This window comes from Tiliqua scincoides, chromosome 8 (assembly GCF_035046505.1).
Source record: "Tiliqua scincoides isolate rTilSci1 chromosome 8, rTilSci1.hap2, whole genome shotgun sequence".
NCBI lineage: Eukaryota > Metazoa > Chordata > Lepidosauria > Squamata > Scincidae > Tiliqua > Tiliqua scincoides.
In genome coordinates, this window is record NC_089828.1 from 8,302,868 (window position 1) to 8,323,171 (window position 20,304).

Consider the following 20,304-nt stretch of genomic DNA (forward strand, 5'->3'; position numbering starts at 1 on the left):
GAGGCTCTGTGAGTCCTAGGAGTCAGGTGTTTTGGTGCTCGATGTGATGCTTTTACAGCCAAGCACTGATTCTCCTGAAGTGAGGAGGGATTCTTGGGGATTAAAAGTAAATAAAAAAATAAAAAACTCATTTTACTGTAGTATCTGAAAGGATGACAGCCTCCTGGCAGATTCACTACATCGCACAGTAATCAATCGATAAATCAGAGCCATGCAGTCGTATTTATGAAGACGGAACCCAGCCGTGAGATTGCAGGCTTAAACCAGGAAAGCACAATTAATGCAAAATGTTGTTCCATGTGGGGATTATATCAGCCAACTTGAAGAGAACTTGATACAAATGGGGTAAATCTTTCCAATGACTGCCATATGTCAGCACAGGAACTCGAAAGCCATCAGAACAGGGCAGAGTTGTTCTGAGCAGAGAAGGATGCATTGTTTTGGTTTTGGGGAGGTAGGGTAGGGTAAAGAGGCTTAATGTTGTTGCAGGATGCACATGGAACGGAGCGTCCCAAAGCGTGGAAGTTGTACATAGAGACTGGACAAATTCAAGAGTACCTGCAGGTGAGAGAAGCAGGTGGGCCAGATGGCACAAGAGCCATTTGCAGAGGGCTCTGCAATGGAAGGTGGGGACATTCAGTGAAAGTCACCGACTGAAATAGCTGAGCAAAGTCAGTGCACAGAGCTTATGGTGATGTGGTGATGGATGACTTCAGAGGGGTAAACATGTCCTGGGGGGAGAGAGAGGGGGGAGGAGGAGGAGAGGTGTAACAATGGGCTTGCCATGGTAGCTATGCAAATGCTCCAGGATCAAGGGTGGTAGTTATGAGGGGGTAGTGGAAGAGAGTCTTTGCCTCTGTCCTGCTGCGGGATATCCCAGAGGCATCCAGAGTGAGCATCCTGGGGGAAAAGAAAGTGCTGGGCTAGATGAGCCTCCTTGGTCTGATGCAGCAGGACTTATTTTGTTCTAAATTGTTTTTCTAGGGCCGAGGAGAGGAGTTGTTGCCCATGGGGTTGAGTGCATGCTCACCGGAGTCAAAGAGCACAACATCAGGAAATCCAAGCCACACAAAGAAGCATCTTAAAAGGAATTTCATCTTAAAAGGAATTAATTTGGTTTGTCTATCATCAATGGTTTTTCCTGGCTCTTCTGCTGCCTGGGAGCAGGAATGCAAACGCTGCCCCCCCCAACTGGAAGTAATTGCGGTGACATGATGACATCACTGCAATCACTTCTGGGTTGGGACGGTTTTTCACTTTTTTTTAAAGCAAAAGACATGGGTGGCACTCAGAGCAGCCACCTGCCCTTGTCTTTCACTAGGAGTGTAATCCTAACCAATTTTCCAGCACTGCCATAGCTGTGCCAATGTGGCCTGCACTGCATCCTGTAGTGGGGAGGTAGTCAAGGGGACCTCCTCAAGGTAAGGGCATGTTTGTTACCTTACCTTGGGGCTGCATTGCGGCTAGTTCAGTGCTGGAAAGTTAGTTAGGATTGCACCCTCAATTTAAAAAAAATACCTTGAAAAAAGTGGGCAGCAGAGGTCCAAGTGGCAGCCTGCTTTTCTTCTAAAACGAAAGACACAGGCAGCACTCAGAGCAGTTGTCTGTGTCTTTAAATAAAATGAAAAAAGCAGTTGGTGCAGCTCTGAGAAGCAGGCACCCACCTGGAGAGTGCGCCACGGGGGAAGTGGATGGTGGCGTGGCACCCCCCCCAAGTATGCCACCTGGGGACATTTTCCCCCCTCTGGTCAGGTACACTATTGTCTATCATCACTCTCCCATTTGCTGGTATTGTGCCCAAATCCACAGCACGTGGCCCCTGCGTCCGCACTTTGGGCATTTATATCCCGGCAGACATTAACAACTGGGCAGTTAGACTGTTCCAGCAAGATTGGGGTGGATGAAATTGGGACAGCTGAGCCCACCCCACCCGTCCCATTTAAAAGGATACCTCCCCTCTCCCCCCAGAACTGGAATATCCACTTGCCAGCCAGACCACAGAAGACCCACAGCCAGACGTGCTGGGGAAATGGCAAGGCGCTCCTAATGGATTTTCCAGGTCAGCACAATTATTGCTGTAGATCTTCAGAGCAGATTTGCTGCACTCTCCCCGGAGCCCGTTTCCTTTTTTTCCTTTTCTCATTACAGTAAGACGGAAAACGTCATGTCTGCTCCGGGAGCATTATTATTACCCAAAGCGCATGGCCGTGTGCCACCAGCCTTCTCAGGCTCACACAGAGGGGAACGAACAGCCTGGCCAGAAATTTGGGGCTGCTTGGCCAGATTGTGGCTGATGCATTCCAGGAGGCTCACTTGGTGGCCCTGACTCGCTCTCACGGCCTTCATGGGGTCATTTTCAGAATGAGAGGGATACAAGACCTGTAAAAGAATTTTGCCCACAAAAAAGTACTGGAGCCTGATTTAAGAACTCACATCTCTTTTCCGCAGGCCCAGGCTGTGTGCCGTTCCCCATCCAGCCCCATATCTGGTCTGTCTCTCCTCCAAAGGAGAGCAGGCTGGAACTCGTGGATTTTAGCTGTGGCACTTTCACTTTTTTAGATGGGTCTCTATGATCATCTTTTGCAGCAAAATCAACCAAGAGTCTTGTTGCACCTTGAAGATGAACCAAATTGGTTAGCCTTTGAGTTGCTAAAGACACTTGGTTGTTTTTCTCATTTTTAATGAAACACCTAACAATGTAAAGCTTGCAAGATATGATCTAGTGTTTGAAAATACAGAGATCACTTGTTTGTCTGAGACCCATCTTGGCTGCAGCTTGTGAGGAGAGTGCATCAGGTGCCCAAACAAAGTGGGTCCCTGTGCAATGTGTGAGAGGTAGTACCAAAGGCAGCACAAGGTCTGGCATGATTTGGCCACTTGCTATACAGTCTCAAGTCTTGGTTTTGTACAGTTACTGTCATCATCTCATGCCTGATCAGCTTTGTGTTAAGGTTACTGTAGCACACTATGGACCATGGTCCCATGACCACCTGGGGTGGGGGTAGTTTTCTTTTTCACTGTCTACTTTAGGGGGATGAAAAATGGACTATTGCAAAATATGTGAGGGTAAAATCTGCAATTAGGGGGCACAATCCTAACCCCTTATGTCAGTGCTGGAAAGCACTGGCATAGCGGTGCCAATGGATCATGTGCTGCATCCTGCAGTTGGGTGTCACTCACAGAGGCCTCCCCAAAGTAAGGGAACGTTTGTTCCCTTACCTCAGAGCTGCATTGCCCTTATGTTAGTGCTGGAAAGCACTGACATAAGGGGTTAGGATTGCGCCTTAGGTTGGGTTAAAACAAACAAACAACTAAGACCACAAAATTGTTAACTTGGGGGAGCTATGTGGTGTGGAGACTCAGGAAGAGGAAAGGAACTCAAGCAGAACCATCCCGAGGAAATCCCAGTTAATGACTTCAAAATTTTAGCTTGACTACTGTTAGATACTTTACATGAGGCTGCCCTTGAAGACCATTCAGAAACTGCAATTGGCAGCCTGTGTGGTCATGGGGGTGAGGCAGTTTGACTTGATTGGGCAACTGCTCCTTCACCTGCACTGGCTGCCAGTTCGTTTCTGAACACAAATCAAGGTGCTGGTCTCGACCTTTAAAGCCCTTCAGGCTTGGAGCTGGAGTGTCTAAAGGACTACCTCCTCACCCATAGATGGCCCTGCAGGGCTCTAGCATGTACTGCTGCTAGGCAAAGCTCAATTGGCTACTATAAATTGAGGGGTCTGAGCAGCACCTAAGCTACAGAACTCCCTCCTGGCTGACCTATGGACTGGACCCTCCCTGTTGGTCATCTGCTTTGCTTCTCTCGTCTTTTCTAGAAAGTCCTTGCAGCAGGCCTGGGTTAGGAGTCCTGCCGGGGACCCGTGCACAAAACATTGTAAATAAATTGGTTAAGTTACCAACATCGGTGGGAGAGCTGACACAGCAGACCAGGCTGCACAGACACCACACCTACTAAAATATTTCTGAAGATTTCAACACCAAAAATCAAACAAGCTGCATTGTCCAATGCAGCCTTAGGATACCAACAGCCAGAGACTTGCACTCATTTTGAAAGGAAGGAGGGAGCCAAAAACCTGTGCTTTGTTTGAAGACCAAAGGGAGCCAAATGCACTGCATTTGGAAAGAACTGAAAATGCTGATCTGGAAAGACAATGAAGGGAGAAGATGATCTAATATGCTGGCCGTATTTTTGAGCAGCGTAAATCAAACATTCCCCCCTTCCTGGAATTTCATAATCTGGATTCTTTCTTTTCAGACTTTCCAGTACCTCGGTTATACCTAAACCCCCTCCCCCAAATGTGTAACATTTGGCTGTCTGCCTGAAGGTTCAGAACGAAGGAAACAGCCCTGGTCTAATATGGATACATGCAGGGACAGTGGGCTCACACAGGCTTGTAGAGATCTAGCAATATACAAGAACACTTTCTGCCATCCTTTGAAGAGAAGGCGAGAAACCGTTTTTACAAACGTTTTCCTGCAGGTTTTTGGAAGATAAAGTACTGCAAATCTCTGAAAAAGCAAACATCTTTGGATTCATATGCTGTGCTATTATAAACCCCGTTCCATGTAGCTTCTGACACAAATTAATTCATTAAAAAAAAAATCTCTAAATTATACCCCTCATGTTTGGAAAATCCAAAACTGATATCAGTATACACCACACATCAACTATGCCAAGTGTGTTTAGATGTGACCATTGGACGAAGGAACTTCACTGAAGTTGCAGAAATTTCACTCAGGGCTTAAAATGATAGATTTTTTAATGCAGGAACAAATCCTGAACCAAACCAAAAGAACAATTAGCACCAATGCAGCTGGTGCTGAGCATGTGCTGGAACGGTGGAGGGGACGATTGGACAGCAAGCAGGAGGTATCTTTCCACTTACCCCAGGTAGGCTGCTGTTGTGCTGGCCTATGTCTGAGCAGAGAGTAGGGGCAGAGTGACCTGGGAAAGAGGGGGTAGGATCTGCTGCATGCCAGTACTACTGAGATCCAGTCAAAAACTCCCCCTGCCCTCCCTCTCCTCACCCACAACACACCTTTGCCACCAACTTACCAGTGCCAGTGGAGGCTTTAGGAGCTGATACTGCAGATTTGTGGCAGTGGCCCAGAAGTGTGCAATGGCAGCCCTCTTGCTGTTGTAAAGTGCCTCGCACTGCCAGAATGTTAGCTCTGATAGGATTGGGCCCTTAATAGAGGGATAAGGTTTTGCTCAGCCCCTTCCCTACAGACCCTATAAACTATAACCGCATCCATACCTATTTTTGCCCTTGTGTTCAAAGAACTCTTCTTTAACTGACTGATTATGTCTTTGTGCCTATTCCACTATAACCTGCTGCTGTGAGTTTAGAGAATTTTTTAATGATATGATAAATGGTGGTTATTAAGAATATTTACACAGGTCCAAACTGATTATCCGTAGATTTGGGACCTACGGATTTATCTAACTGTGAGTTCTGAACCCCACAGTTTTGGATGGACCTGTTCCCTCTGAACCCCTCCAGAGGGCCTTTTCAGGGCTGGGGAAGCTGCATGTGACCTGATTATCCATGGGAGTCACAACTTCACCGCACAGACTAAGTAAATATTGTGAATATTGTCCAAAATAGACCTGGACCTGATCAGATAAGGCTGATCCCAGATAAAATTGCAGCTTTGAGAAACCTGCTTGTTACAGGAATAGTGACATTAAATGCTGAAAAGGATATGATAGAATTAGCTGTTTGGACCTTTTGAACACGCTTAACAAACTTGGACGACCAAACTAGTCTATTTTCATTGTGCCAGTATTCTCTGCATGAAACCAACGGAGCACCAATGGCTTTGGTTCAACACCATTTGCCCTACATAGAGGAACCAGACATGGTTGTCTCCTATCTCCATGTTTGTTTAATCTGGCATGAGTGCCGACAAGAGCCAGGGAGTCAGGGAGACCAGAGACAGAGGAAACTCCTTTGCATGCAGATGATGCCCTTCTCGTCTGTTCTCACCCAGACCATGATTGATTGATTGATGCTAAATCAAGCCTTGGGACCCTGTTCGATGACTGAGGTTGAGGGTACAGATCCTCAAAAGTCAGTGTCAGGGGAAAATAACCCTACACCCTAACCCGACACCCAACCTGCAAACAAATGCTCAATTCTCAACTGGTGAAAATAGAAAAGGAGGGGAGTGGGTGAGATTCAGGATCTGCTGGCCAGTGGGAGATGAGAGTGGCACTTGTTTGTGCCAACCTGGCTGCTGGGGACGGGCATGGAATGCACCAGGGCCAGGGGCATACTATATCTGCATCTGAAAAAGAAAGTACCCTCCGTGCTTTAACTTAGGAGGTCTTTTGGTGGGCCTGGCCAGGAATGTTTCACGGGTCTCATCTTCTAACAACAGTGCAGCTGATGTTTATGTGCCAAGAGGATGACACCGGAGGGACCTCTGGGACTTAGAATTTCTATCTTTTTGGGAAAAGACACGCAGACTCTGAAGCATTCCGGCAAGTAAATGATATTAAATTCCTCTTCCCTGATTTGGGAGTGACGTCAGCCTAGCCCCCTTTCCCACACAGGCCTGCATCCCAGACGGTCATTCAGATGCCCAGAGATCCTTTTCCTCCCCGGGGCCTCTCGCTGGGATTTTGGCCTCTTTGCAGGTCGCGAAGGGACAGTCCTCTGGTTTCGCCTTAACATCCAGTTGCGGTTTTGCTTTTTTGCTGTCCTCTGTGCTGAGCGCCTGCCAACTTCTGATCTCGCAGAGCTGGTGCTGGTCCCAGCCCATAGTCATCACGCCACTGAATTCTTTGAGAGCGCAACATACGCCTGTTGGCTTTGTAGTGTAGATGGCTTGTTTGCTTAGTGATTCATATTTAACCAGCGTGTGAGTCATGGTGGCTTTCAGATTTCATTTTTGTTTGGGGTTTAAAGAAATCTTTAGCTACCAGTTGTTTTATTTTGGGGTATCCATTTTAAGCATTTGAGGAAGGAAGAAAGGAAGGAAACGGAAGGGCTGGGCCATGCAGGCCTGTCCATCTCTTGAAGACTTGCATCATCATCATCGGAGATCTAGTGCACCTGATTATCAAACGTGTCTAAAATCAAACACAATAACCCTGAACATATTTGAGGCAATGCTTTCCAGTGAAGTTGATTCACACATTTCATTGTGCAGACAAACCAGCTCTAAAGCAATCAGCATGGGGGAGGGACTGTAGCTCACTGCTGGGGGACCACCCAGATTTGGCAGCAAGACTTGGAGTGCCTTTTTTCTGGCCAAAAACCTGGAGAGTGGCTGCCAGTCAGTGCAGACTATGCTGGCCTAGCTGGACTGCTGGGTGTATTCAGTGCACACAGAGAGAATTTCTCATTTAAAAGATTGAGCCCCCAGTCCTGTCCCCTGCCACCAGCGCCGATGCAGTCACACCAAAGAGGTGTGTGCTGCATCAATTGGTGGAGGAGGGTAAACATATGAGGGCAAACAGGAGGTAAGAAAACTTATTTTGACTTATCTTTGTGTAAACCCTGGGGTCACCTATGGGTCTATCACAGGTTACAAGCCAAGATGGTTTTAGAAGTAGGCTGCCTCAGAAGACCAGGTGCAAGGGAGTGCCAACAGGATGCAGGTTACCTATTTGAGGCTGGGTTTGACCCTGCATGCATCCCAGAAACTCTCTCTCTCTCTCTCTCTCTGACTCCAAAACTGCAAGCTGCAGGTTCTTCTTACGCACATCACACATCTTCTTACACACTTTCCACTTAGCCTTGCGCTGAGGGAGTCTCTCACTAGAAAGATCTCTGTAACCATTAACCCCAATTAAAGGACATCAACTGGACCTGTAACAGGAAACTCCCTAAGAAAGACACAGCTGACCTGCAACCCTTAAATTGATAAACTGGCCTAACTTGTGCATCAGCCTGAGAGATTGAAAGGCAAAAGGTAGCAGAGACACAAGAAACAAAGATGCAACACAAGCATTTAGGCAAAGGAATAAGGAGGTCTTCATTTACCATTTCTTCCCATTGATTTCATGCTGCTGAACCGTGTAGCCAAAATACGCTTCTTTAGAACCTGCTATAATTCGGGGCCTCTTTGTGTCGATGTTGAAGGCATCACAGAATCCTGAGGCAGACAAATAGAAACAGAATTCAGTGCAAACTGTCCATTTGCAGACTGGAAAATTTCACTGAGCTTTTCAAATATCTTCTTCCACATTCACTTGTGAGGAACTCTTTAAAAAAAACCCTGTGTCTCTCAAGCCTTTGCAGTTAAAAATTCAGAGCAATACTTAGGGCAACCATGTTTAATCAATCAATTGAATAGATTAGTTGCTTAAACATTTAATTGACTAAAAGTTAATTGGAAATCAGATTTTTTAAAAATAAGCATTAAACCTGCTTTGAAAGGAGTCCCCAGCTGAGGGATCCTGGAAAGGAGGCTTGCCCAGCTGTGACTACTGCTCTTCTCCTCTGAGTGAACAGTGTAGAATGGCACTTCTGCCAGGGATGGCACAAGCACTTGAGTGGTGGATCAAACTACTCAGTGCCACATTGAGCTGCACTACAAGAGCAACTCAGGAAAAAGGACAATATGGAAGATCATATTCTGGCAATGCTGACTGCCTGGAGCCATATGATCAGACCACCGCATGGGGAGAGCACTTCTTGCCCCCCTGCGTGCTTCCTACAGAGACATGATTCAATGTTGTGCACAAATCGGAGAAGACGCGGAATGTCAACAGCACGGGACTCCCCGGGCAGGCAGTTCCTTTCTCAGCCTTAGAACTCCAGCTGTGGAAAGGAACCCAGCCTGTCTCTGTGCCAAGCTATTTAACAAGGGGAGCAAGCGAGAGCCCTACTTGGCTGTCTTTTTAACTCCGCTCACACTTTTTAAAACAGCTTTTCCATTCTGCACATATTGTATTTCTCGATATTAGTGAAAAATAAAAGGACGACTGCAGCTTGATCACATTCCGGCTTAGACCATTTGCTATAAATCCCGGAATGGAATTTTCATTGGACAGAAGATTTTTCGTTTTCTGCTTCTTCAGGTTTATTTTCTGAACAGAGCAGAGCCAGAGCTGCCTTCTGGGAATCCCAAAAATCTGGGGCTTATCATCTTCTGTTTTTCTTCTTTGTAAAGAGCCGTTATTAGTGTTGTTTATAATGACAGCAAGGACTGGCTCTGAGCAGGAGGAATGCTGAGCTGGCAGTAGGTTTTCTGATCAGAGGCAGCTGCCGCACTGATGAAGACTGTGCACACACAGCCTTTGTTTAAGAGTGAAGATGTCCTGCTGGTTGGATGAAGCGAGTGCTCACTCTTGAAGCACACAAACACCCAGGGCATCCTCAGAGGGAGTCACATTGACCGCTTTTGGAACTTGCCTTGAAAGCCAACCTGACTTGCATATGCCTGGCCAGTGTCCCACAATGGATGGCCACCCTGTTGTGGTGCAATATACCATCTCAGGAGCCCCTACAATTGACCCCCCCAGGCTCTCTCTATCTTTCTCCCTCCCCTGTGTCCCCACACTTCTCTTGGCCTGTGCCCCCAAAGTTCCTGCATTAATAAGGAAAAACACTCAGCAGGGTTGCCAGCACCCCAATATTAACCATCACCACCCAAGCAGTGGGTGCACAGGACAGGCGACTCTCCTTTCCTAGGACAGCAAGTTCATCTCCCTCCAAAATTAAAGGAGAAACTTTTTTGTGGCATGAAACTTAGGAATGGGCAAACTTCCAAGTTGGTGGGATTCTTTTTGTTTTTGTACTAGAACTCCCAAAGTTAACCAGCCAGCTGGGGAAAAGAGGGGCTCAAGTGGAAGGGCCAAGTACAGATCTGAGCCTGAGAGATTGAAGATCACATCATAGATTCCTCAGCTGGTCCATGTTGCTGCATGCAGGTCTGGTCAAACCAGTTGTGTAGCACAGGGGTCACCAGGATGCTGTGACCCCAGGTGGCACTCCGTGGGAGAGCGGCAATGTCGCTGTGGTCCTGCCCTCCTCACTCACAGCCAAACCACTTGGAGTGTGGCTTCCTGCTACTTCTGCTTTTGAAGAAATGGCCAGCCTTGCTCCAAGTGGTGCACAATTGCACCGAGAATGGCTACGGGGGTGGGCAGGTTCTCCTTCCCTTGGGAATTCGCAGCTAGCAGTGGAAGGAACAGGTGGCCTTGCCTCGAGTGTTCTGGAAGTAATTTCAGTTCATCACATCACCACAATTACTTCCAGGTTGGAGGAGCGGCAGGTCACAATTACTTCCAGGTTGGAGGAACTGGCATGCTCTGGGGCAGCATGCTGATTGCCTATGCCACTGAAGGCACAATCCTAACCCACTTTCCAGCACCAGCATAAGAGCAATGCAGCTCCGGGGTAAGGGAACAAACATTCCCTTACTCTGAGGAGGGCTCTGTAGCAAATTTGGAATACAAATATTAAGATAACTAAAGCAGTGTCTTTTAAAGAGAATTTGCATAAAATGTTTCATAGATGGTATCTAACTCCAGAGAAATTAGCAAAAATGTATTCTGGGGCATCAAATAAGTGTTGGAAATGTAAAGAGGTTGAAGGAACCTTTTATCATATGTGGTGGACATGTAAAAAAGCAAATACTGGAAAACGATACATAAATTATTGCAAGAGATATTGAATTGTGTATTACCATTCAAACCAGAAATATTCCTCCTAAATGTGACATCAGAAATTAAAGACCAATGTAAGAAATACCTTATTGTACATATTGCTACAGTGGCAAGAATATTGTTTGTGCAAAAATGGAAATCTACAGACGTGCCAACTAGAGAAAATTTAATAGACAAAATTTATGAAATAGCAGAAATGGAAGTTTTAACAGAAAGAATGAAAGAGAGAGATTTAGATAGAGCAAGAAAATATTGGGAAGCCTTTTTATGACTGAACAGATAATTTTAGTTAAAAAATATTGAGTGTTATATTGGGTATATTGGGTATATACCCAATATTGTGAGCCAGGAGTGGGTATATATTGTGAGTCAGGAGTGGGTATAACAATATTGAGTATAAAAATCTAAATTTTTATATTGATAAATATGACAGCCTTTGTATTGACGATTATTGTATTTTTTTCAGTCGTTTTGATTGCTTTTTTTGTTGTTTTTTCGGAATGATGCATGTTGTAATCTAGGGCCAATACCCTCATGTGTAACCTGCGTAGTACCAGCCCTAAGTATAACCCATTTTCCTTACCTGTATCAGTAATAAATAAATAAAATATTAAAAAAAAAAAAGAATGAGCGAATGCACACAAGAGGGATGGCATGCGCAGCGGCAGGAGCCACACGAGAAGTGGACAAGCATCAACACCTGAGAGCCATAAAGGGGTCAGGCGATCATAAAGAATCAGCCATCCTTCCTTTTTTCTGCATTTTGGCGTACAAAGGACTCGAGTTTCCTATTTCACACTCTCTGAATCACTGGCATACCTAGGGGTGGACACGGGTTGCAAATGCACTAGGTGACACAGGGGAGGGGGCAGCACTGTGCCACCATCACCTCCCCCTTGTATGCTCCAGAGGGTCTTAAAACTCCACTTCCAGTTTTTGGGCAAAAACTGGAAGGGACATTTTAGGCCCTCTTAGACGGCCTTTGGACGGCTGGGGAGGCTGTCCTGGGCCCTCCAAACGCCTTTTAAGGGCCTAAAACGTCACCGCTTTCATCCAAAAACTGGAAGTGGGGTTTTAGACCTTCCAGAGATGTTAGAAGGCCTTCGGAGGGTTGAAGGAGTCTGTGTGCAGGCGTCCCAGCCCTCCAGACGCGACAGTGGGGGTGGCAGCATTCTCGAGGGGGCATTCTGTAGTCCTGGCCTGGGGCCAGGATCGCAAGTGCTCTGAGGCAACTATGTCACTGGAGGGTGAGTTTTTTTGAAGGAAAAGCCAGCTCTCAGGAGGCCTCAAAAAAGGCGATAAGAGAGGCAGATCAAGGGGTCAACTCTCAGGCTGAGGCTTTGTGGAGTCAATTGGGCTCTTGTGACACTGGACAGTTGCTGAGCTGGTAGCCTCTAGCCTGCTTCTAGCCTGCACAGCAGCTCCTTGCCCTGGTGCCTTAAGTGACAGGACCACTGCAGCCTGGACAACCGTGTCCCAGTACTGGACATCTGTGGTCCTTCTTTTGCGTCCCAGGGATCTGTGTCCCAATACATGTATATTTATATTAGATGTACTTTTGTATTTTTAAAATGCAAAGGTAGAGTTATGGCTGTGATGACAGCCTTAGTTAGGATAGATATCACAGGATTTGTTGCCCAGTTATGGTTGTTTGTTACCTAGATATAGTGGGATGTGAATGACCCACTTAAAAAAGCACACAGACACAGACATAAACGTACAGGAACTTCAATGGCTGGGGCACATTTGACCAGGACACAATCACCCAGGATGCAGATACCCTTGTACAGGTGTCTGTATTCCCAGGTTAAGGCCCTCTGGAGCATTGCAAAGTACTTGGTCTTCAGAGTGAATGACAACCTGAGACTGACGTAAGCCTAACCATTCAAAAATTCTATTTACAGGTCTCTTAAGTCATTTGCTCAACCAAAATATAACATTCACATTTTCAGTTCGTCAGAGAGGCGATTCTCTCTCTCTCTCTCTCTCTCTCTCTCTCTCTCTCTCTCTTTCTTGTGAATCCGAAAATATTAAATGAGTCTCCCCTCTCCTTTTCTAGACAGGGTTTTAAAAAAATTCTTTTTCAGCTCTGGAGTATTCTGTGGAAAATGCTCAACAATCCATCTTAAGAAAAGGGAGCTGTTGCCTGCCTAATTTAGTTATTTACATCATCTTTGGAATGAAAGTGTTTATTACGAAATTGCCACAGCAACTTCTTAACAACAAAAGGCAAATGTTGTTGGTACTGAGGAACCACACAAATGTGAGAAAGTGACGTATGCAGTTATGGGCAACAATTTGTGCATCAGCAGTTTCTGAACACTCATGTAGAATCCATTCATGCCAACAGATTAGTCTGCTCTGCTTTTAATGAATGGAGACTCTGAACACTGATGGGCGGGTTTTCAAGCTTGCTGTTTCTGCAAGCCTTGGGGCAGTGTAGTTAATCATGATGACTGACTGCACATGCTGATGCAAGGAAGGTTCTCAGAGATGTGCTGCAGTTCTGAATTGGCCACGGAGAGAAAGGGGCTTCTCACACATCAGATTGTTTAGGTGTAACATGACAAACATAAGTGCAAGATATGCATCTAACCAGTGCTCCCTTCAGGCATCCAGCCAGGGCTCCCTGTTCACTGTATGTTCACTCAGTAGCCATGAAATGCAACAAGGTCCAAAGCAATATTAAGAATGTGAGTTTCTGGTCTCATGCCCAGCGCATTCTATTCCATGTGCTACATTTTGCCCTTCCTTTGGAGCCCTTCCCTTTCTATCCTCACAACAGTCCTATGAAGTGGAGAGCTGGAAACTGGCTCAAGGCCATCCAGTGAGCTTCATAGCCAAATGGAGATCCAAGACCAGGTCTCCTCACACTGCATCAGTGACACTGCCCTCCCTCACAGGTAAAGCTTCATGGAGCTGCACTTTTTCTTTCTCGCACACAAATGCCACAGGAGGGAAAAGGCTGCTGTGCTCTCCCACAAGAGCCAACATTTCATGAAATTCAGGGAAGGTGACGAGACACAGCCACAGTGTGGTGTTCTGAATGGTTGTGAGAAGAGGGGGCAGACAGAAGGTAAGTTGTGATCTACTGATAGACCTCTGTGGGGTTTGCTGTAGATCCACCAGAGTCTCGGACTCCCAACAGTGTAACAACAAAATGAATAACAAATGGCAAGTTAAACAAAACAACGAATGAACCCTGATGGTCCTTGTGCAAACTGCTTCACTCTCCACCAGAGACAGCTCTGAGTTGTCCACCTGCTCCAAGCAGCTTTGGACTCCACCTGAGTCCCTCCCCTGATCTGGATTGTGCAGTCTGGACACTCCACCCTCCCTGGGATGGAGAGGGAGGCGTGAGGGGCCAGTCAGCAGGCTGGAGCCCTGCATGGCAGGGTCTCAGACAGTGGAGACTGGAAGGCTCTTGGAGCCAAGGTGGAGGCCCTCAGGGACACCGGGTGAGCAGGCCCTGGACTGGGGTCAGGGCAGATGAGGCTGCTGTCAATGAATCAGACCATGATGGGTTCATCTAGTTCAGCTCTGCCTATGCTGACTGCCAGTCAGTGGCGTAGCTAGAGGGGGCACAAAGCACTAAGTTTTGCAGGGAACCTCACCGTGGCATGCAAACACCCCCTCCCCCCCTTTGGAGCCATTACTGGTAGTGAGAGCAAAACAGAAGCATTTGCCTTGACTGCTCATTTATTATTATTATTATTATTATTATTATTATTATTATTATTATTATTATTATTATTATTATTATTATTATTGCCCCCTGGGGCTGAAGGATAAGAATAGGCCCTCAGTCTGGCTGTACTTGTCTTAAGAGGCGACTAAACAGCCACCAGGTAGATGGGACTCATCAGCCTGGGAAGGCAGCTCATCTGAGAGAAGGAAAACTCTGATCCCAAACCTCCACTGCCTTGTGGCTACATCCAGTTATGGAAAAGGCTTCAGGAGTCAACCTGGAGGCAAAATCCGCAGCCAGAGTCCCTGAGGCAGTTCATGGCCGAACATAGTCACGTTCTGGCAACTTCTGTGACGCTGCTGGAACCAACCATATCGGCCTCTGCCTTTCCATTGGACCATTTCAGTGACATGGAGAGGAGGGGTTTGCTGCATGGGTAACAGTCTATCCTCCATATCTACTTTACCCAGGCTTCGCGCACTGGAGAGGACACTAACCACCATTCAGAGAGCGATACCATAGTCTCCCAAGACTGAAGGATGCCAACTGTATAATTATTATATGCCGCTTTTCAACAAAAGTTCACAAGTGCCCATGCGCTCCATCCTGCATTCACCTCAGTTTTGCTCCCACCATCGGGAATGGCTCCGACAGCGAGGAAAGGGGCCGCTTGCACAGAGAGGCTTCCTGTGAAACTGCTAGGCCACTGCTGCCAGTGATTCTCCAGGGGCATTTCCCAGCTTTTTCTGGAGCCACCAGGAGTTGGGCTGGGGACTATCTGCATGCAAGGCAGCTGCTCTGCCACTGAATGACAGCCCCTCTTACAACTACCACCAACTTCCAGGATCCCCCAGAACACCTCCCCAACTGGATTTGAGCCCTGGTTGCTCTCTGATCTGGGAACCCTGACAGCAGAAGGACAGGGCAAGAGACGTGGTGCTGCTCCAGAAGCACCGGCTCCGCTTCTCTCTCTCCTCCCCCGACATGTGCTTCACAACTGGGCTGTGTGCTGAGCTTTCCTGCCACTGCAAGTGTCAGCCGACACAGTGGAGAGGTCAGGAAAACTGCAGTGGTGTCAGGTGGCTGCTTGTAATTGGGCAGGGAGGGGGAGCCCCTGATTTGGCGCACTTTAGAGTGTTCTTTCAGCCAGTTATTTATCTGTTAATGTTTCCTATCACTATCTAAGGCAGGGGTGTCCAAAGTTTTTGGCAGGAGGGCCACATCATCCCTCTGACACTGCATTGGGGGCCGGGGAAAGAAAGAATTAATTTACATTTAAAATTTGAATACATTTACATAAGTTTTCATAAATGAATATATTAAAGATGAACTTATATGAATGAATGAAGGTCTTGCAATAGCTCAACGCCTATAACAGGCCTTGCACAAAGCAAGGTTGGCCTTTCCTTTGCTGCCACTACTGCATCACAGACATGAAACAGCAAGCAGCGGAGGAAGCTCTCATCCCACAGCTCACGCAAAAAGGACAAACAGTTGCCTTCATGCTGAGAGCAGTTGTGTCGGGCCAGTGTGGGCTCCAACAAATCTCTGGAGGGCCAGAGGCTCATTGGAGACTGGGGGCTCCCTGAGGGCCGCATTGAGAGGCCTCGTGGGCCGCATGTGGCCCCAGGGCCGGGGTTTGGGCACCCCTGATCTAAGGAATGACATTCTGGAACTGCAACTCTTGGATCACGGTAGGAAGACAAGACCTGCAGATAGGACTATCTGAGCACAGGTGAGCACATCCCCACCACCACAGGAGGACTTACTGAATAACCTCAGGTCCCTTCAAGACCCACAGTCATAGAGTGATGGCTGAACAGGGCCAGGCAGTCATCCAGCCCAACTTCAGTCCTCAGGCAAAATCGTCCACTCAGCAGCCAGCCCTCCCTTTCCCCATGGATCAGTGTGGGCCAGGTATCCATCAGTCAGAGTCAGCTCTTCTTTGGCCTTCAGCACTGCTACAATCTGAAGAGTCTAACTGATGCCATGATAAATACATAAATACATGAAACCAGCTGAGGTTCTGTAAACTGATCTCTAGAAATGAGCTTCAGCTGCAGATTTTTAAGTATGTCTGAAGAGCCCAGGAGTCTAAAACAGAAATGTAACTCAATCTAGTGGTTATTGTGAACTTCAGGGAGGAAATATCCTTTACCTGCAATGCCACTTCTCCAAACAGCACTGCAGAATTTGAGAAATGCCACCCACAAGAGGTGGCCCTCAACCCCTTTGCTGCGCTCCGTGGGGCTGCATGCAAAGCACATCCATCTGTCCACGTGTAAGAAACAGACCACTTCTCTCTATAAGCCACGACTCATTTTGGCTTCCTCTAGATTCTCAAATTTGGATCCATTTGGGAAGAGGGACGTTTCCTCTGAGAACTTCCAGAAATATTTGTTGATCAGGATGCTTCCTCCACTGTTAGCCTGATGCCTACAATTGAGTTTTGTTACCCGGGCAATGTGCGATTCCCTGGCAGAAAAAGTTTTCCTTTTGTTCTGAATTCAGTGCCAAGTTCCGTCCCTCTTTTTGCTTCTGCCCTGGAACCAGGCACAGAGAGTTGTCAAAAAATGTAACCGAAGCAAAAATGTCTCCTTTCCACAGAGCGGCTTGCTCTCTAACAGGGTTTTAACTTGCAGGAATGAGGCCAATAATAAGTAAATTTCACCAGCTCTCCCTCCTACTCTGTAACTCAATCTGCCGTTTTCAGCCACGCATCAAACCATATGTGGGGGCCAAGCTACTTCTTGAAAAAAAGTGGAAGAAGCACCTCCAGACGCTGGCACCACAAAGCAATTCATCCAACTTTAAACCCCTCTTATCCCCTCAGCAGAGACAAAGACTCTGGCAGGAGGAAAACTCAGACAAAGCTCCACTAAGAAAGTCTGCATTGAGCTCTTTGCAGCAAAGAAGGAAGCAAATTGGCACATTAAAACAGCATCCCAAAGTCAGAAGTTGAGAGTCCTGGCCACACAGAAAACTTCTCTACCTTTCAAAGTGCCCTTCCTTCCTCCCAGTCTTTGCAAGATTAATCTGTGGACCCTTAAAACAAAAACCACCTCCACTCAGTCCTTGGATTTAAGGGAGGTGCAACTTGGCATAAGAATACAACTTAGCACCCCCCTCCCCATCTTATTGCTGACCTAGTGCTGCTTCCCTTTCAGCCTGTAAACTGCAGGCTGCATTTGTTTCTGTGCCTTCGCAAGCTCCAGCTGATGGTCCTCCGGGGCACGGCAGGCTTACCTGAGAGGAGGCTGAGAGCCCAGGCAACAACCAGCCTTCTGTGGAGGTCCATCGGTGTGCTGAAGGCTGCTGGGGGTGCCCTTCCCCAACCATCCGCTTGCAGCACCAAGCCAGAGTGGTAGCCCAATTCTGGATAAAACTCCTTGCTGATCCCCAAGCCTTGCCCGGTTTCTTGACAGAAGCAGCTTGGAAGGAAGTGGGAGGGAGTAAGTGGTAGGAGGTGCAGCAGGAGAGAGGAGTGGAAGAGGACTAAGCAAGAAGCAAGATCCTCCCCGGCACCCTCCTGGGGGGGCCACCCCCCCCTGGCAACTGGGATTCCCCTTACTCCCTGCTCATTGAGATCTGCCACAAATTTGGGATGGAAAAGAACCTCAAGGCAATTTTACTCACATACAGTTGCTTTTGGATTGGGTTTTCTGAAAAATGACATTCTCCTACCGTTCACAATTTATAGATGCTCTCGACCTTCAGGTTTCGATTTTAAAACATGCACGCACAAAGAGAGAGAGAGAGAGAGAGAGAGAGAGAGAGAGAGAGAGAGTAGGGGTCTAAATTTGGTGAGTTTGTTCTGCTTTCAAAGCACTTTCAAAAAGTCTTTCTTTTGGAAAAGTCGGTATTTTAAATATTATTGTATTTTAACTCATCAGCCACCCTGTGCTGTGCAAGTGGCAGACCAGACGGCCCAGGAAGCATATCTGGCTGCTTGGTGAAATTCATACAGGGGAAGGCGCTCTTTCAGACAACTTGGCCTGAGCCACGGAGGGATTCAGAGGTCAAAACCCAAGACAGCTGGCATCCAAGGCAGCATGCCCAATGCTGTCCCTCTTTCCTAGTGATGTGCCAGCCTCTGCTTGCCCCACTTCTGGTATTGGAAAGGGAAGTGGGGGGGGGGGGCTGGAGTCTCTCCAGCACTGTAGCCTACCACCCTCTTGCTGCCAAGAGAGCCTTTCTCTTCCACTCTACGTTCCTTTACCAACCCAGGGTACGGGAGGAGGAGGAGGAGGAGAAAGAGGAGCAACAGCAGTGGGGGCAAGACGGCAAGCAGAGGTGAGCACCTCCTATCAATCTGCTGCCTGAGGCAACAGCCTCAGTTGGCCTCATAGATGGGACAGCTTGCTCACAACCAGCACTTTGAATGGGACCTGAAAAACAAACTGGCAACGAGGGTAATTGGCATACCATAGGTGTCATGTGAGCAGACTGCTGCCCCATTTCATCCCCCTCCCCAAAGCCTGGTGGCCACATTTTAAGCAGGTTGCTGAGCCACCTTCCAAGGCAGTCACACATACAGCAGGTGTCAGCAGTCCAGTATGAATGTGGCCCTTGCAGGGAATGGAGGCTGGATCCAGCCGCTTCAGAGGGTTGCAGCTAGTAAATCAGCCACAGATTATGGAAGGCACCCCTGGCCATCCCTGCTCCCTGGGAATGGAAGAAGTGGAGAAGCAGAGCTGGCTGTCTCCTGCGTGGAAATGGCAGTGCAGCCCAAGACTACGGAAGACTCTCTGAACATTGTGGGGCACCTGCTGTTTCAAGGGTTCTGCTGGAAGTGCTCCTGCTACTGGTGTGTCTGTTTTCATGGTTTAACAGTTAATTTGTTGTCCTGTCATGAGGACTGTATTTAGCCACTCTGGGAGCCTTTCTAGGGTGGAAGATTTGGGGTACATGAAAGACCTGTCAATAAATCTGTTGGCAACCTTCAGTCTCGGAAGACTCTGGTATCGCACTCTGGATGGTGGTTCTGGAACAGTGTCTAGTGTGGCTGAAAAGGCCGATTCGGGAGTGACAATCCCTTCCACACTGGGAGCAAGTGCAATCTGTCCCTGGTCTGTCTCCCTGGCTGTGGGCCTTCCTTCTTTGCCTCTTTGCCTCAGTCGGTTGGCCAAGTGTCTCTTCAAACCGGAAAAGGCCATGCTGCACAGCCTGCCTCCAAGCGGGCCGCTCAGAGGCCAGGGTTTCCCACCTGTTGAGGTCCACTCCTAAGGCCTTCAGATCCCTCTTGCAGATGTCCTTGTATTGCAGCTGTGGTCTACCTGTAGGGCGCTTTCCTTGCACGAGTTCTCCATAGAGGAGATCCTTTGGGATCTGCCCATCATCCATTCTCACAACATGACTGAGCCAACGCAGGCGTCTGTTTCAGCAGTGCATACATGCTAGGGATTCCAGCTCGTTCCAGGACTGTGTTGTTTGGAACTTTGTCCTGCCAGGTGATGCCGAGGATGCTGAGGATGTTCCTAACCCTTACCAAATTACAGTGTGTGCTATTGGGGGGGGGGGGGATTGGACAGCCTGCAGGAAGTACATAAACATTTTTTTTTAACCTATGCTCTGGTAGGCTCTTATTGGAGACATGCCAGTCCACAGTGGTGTAGCTAGAGGGAGTGCTCCCTTTGCTAATGCTTCTGTTTTCCTTCCCCCACCTGGAATGGCTCTGAAGAGGAGGGAGAAGGGCTCCTTGCATGCTGCAGTGAGGCTCCCTGCAAAACTTAGTGCTTTGCACCCCCTCTAGCTTTGCCTCTGGATCTAGCAGTGCAACGCACTGGGGCCCTAAAGCTTTAAAAACAATGTATAAAAGGCCATAAATAGAGATGTTCTTAAGCATTTTATTTTTTCCCACAGATTTTGTTTTTTCCCAGGGAGGAAAAGTACAGAAAGCAGTGTTATGTATTTTTATTCCAAGGGCGCATTTTTATAAATTATAATTATAAATTATAATAGATTTAAAAGTATACGG

The 20,304-nt window shown here is 47.4% G+C and overlaps 1 protein-coding gene across 1 annotated transcript in view; it reads right to left on the reverse strand.

The window, feature by feature from the left end:
- The window catches only part of ITGA11 (integrin subunit alpha 11), an 80,734-nt gene extending 63,079 nt beyond the window's left edge, over positions 1–17,655 (reverse strand). Inside the window, exons 1-2 of the mRNA XM_066635382.1 lie at positions 17,574–17,655; positions 8,010–8,121 (exon numbers count right to left, since the gene is read on the reverse strand). Coding sequence (XP_066491479.1) covers positions 8,010–8,121; positions 17,574–17,625 — 164 coding nt within the window. The 5' untranslated portion in view covers positions 17,626–17,655. The remainder of the gene's footprint in view (positions 1–8,009; positions 8,122–17,573) is intronic.
- Between the last annotated feature and the right edge of the window lie 2,649 nt (positions 17,656–20,304).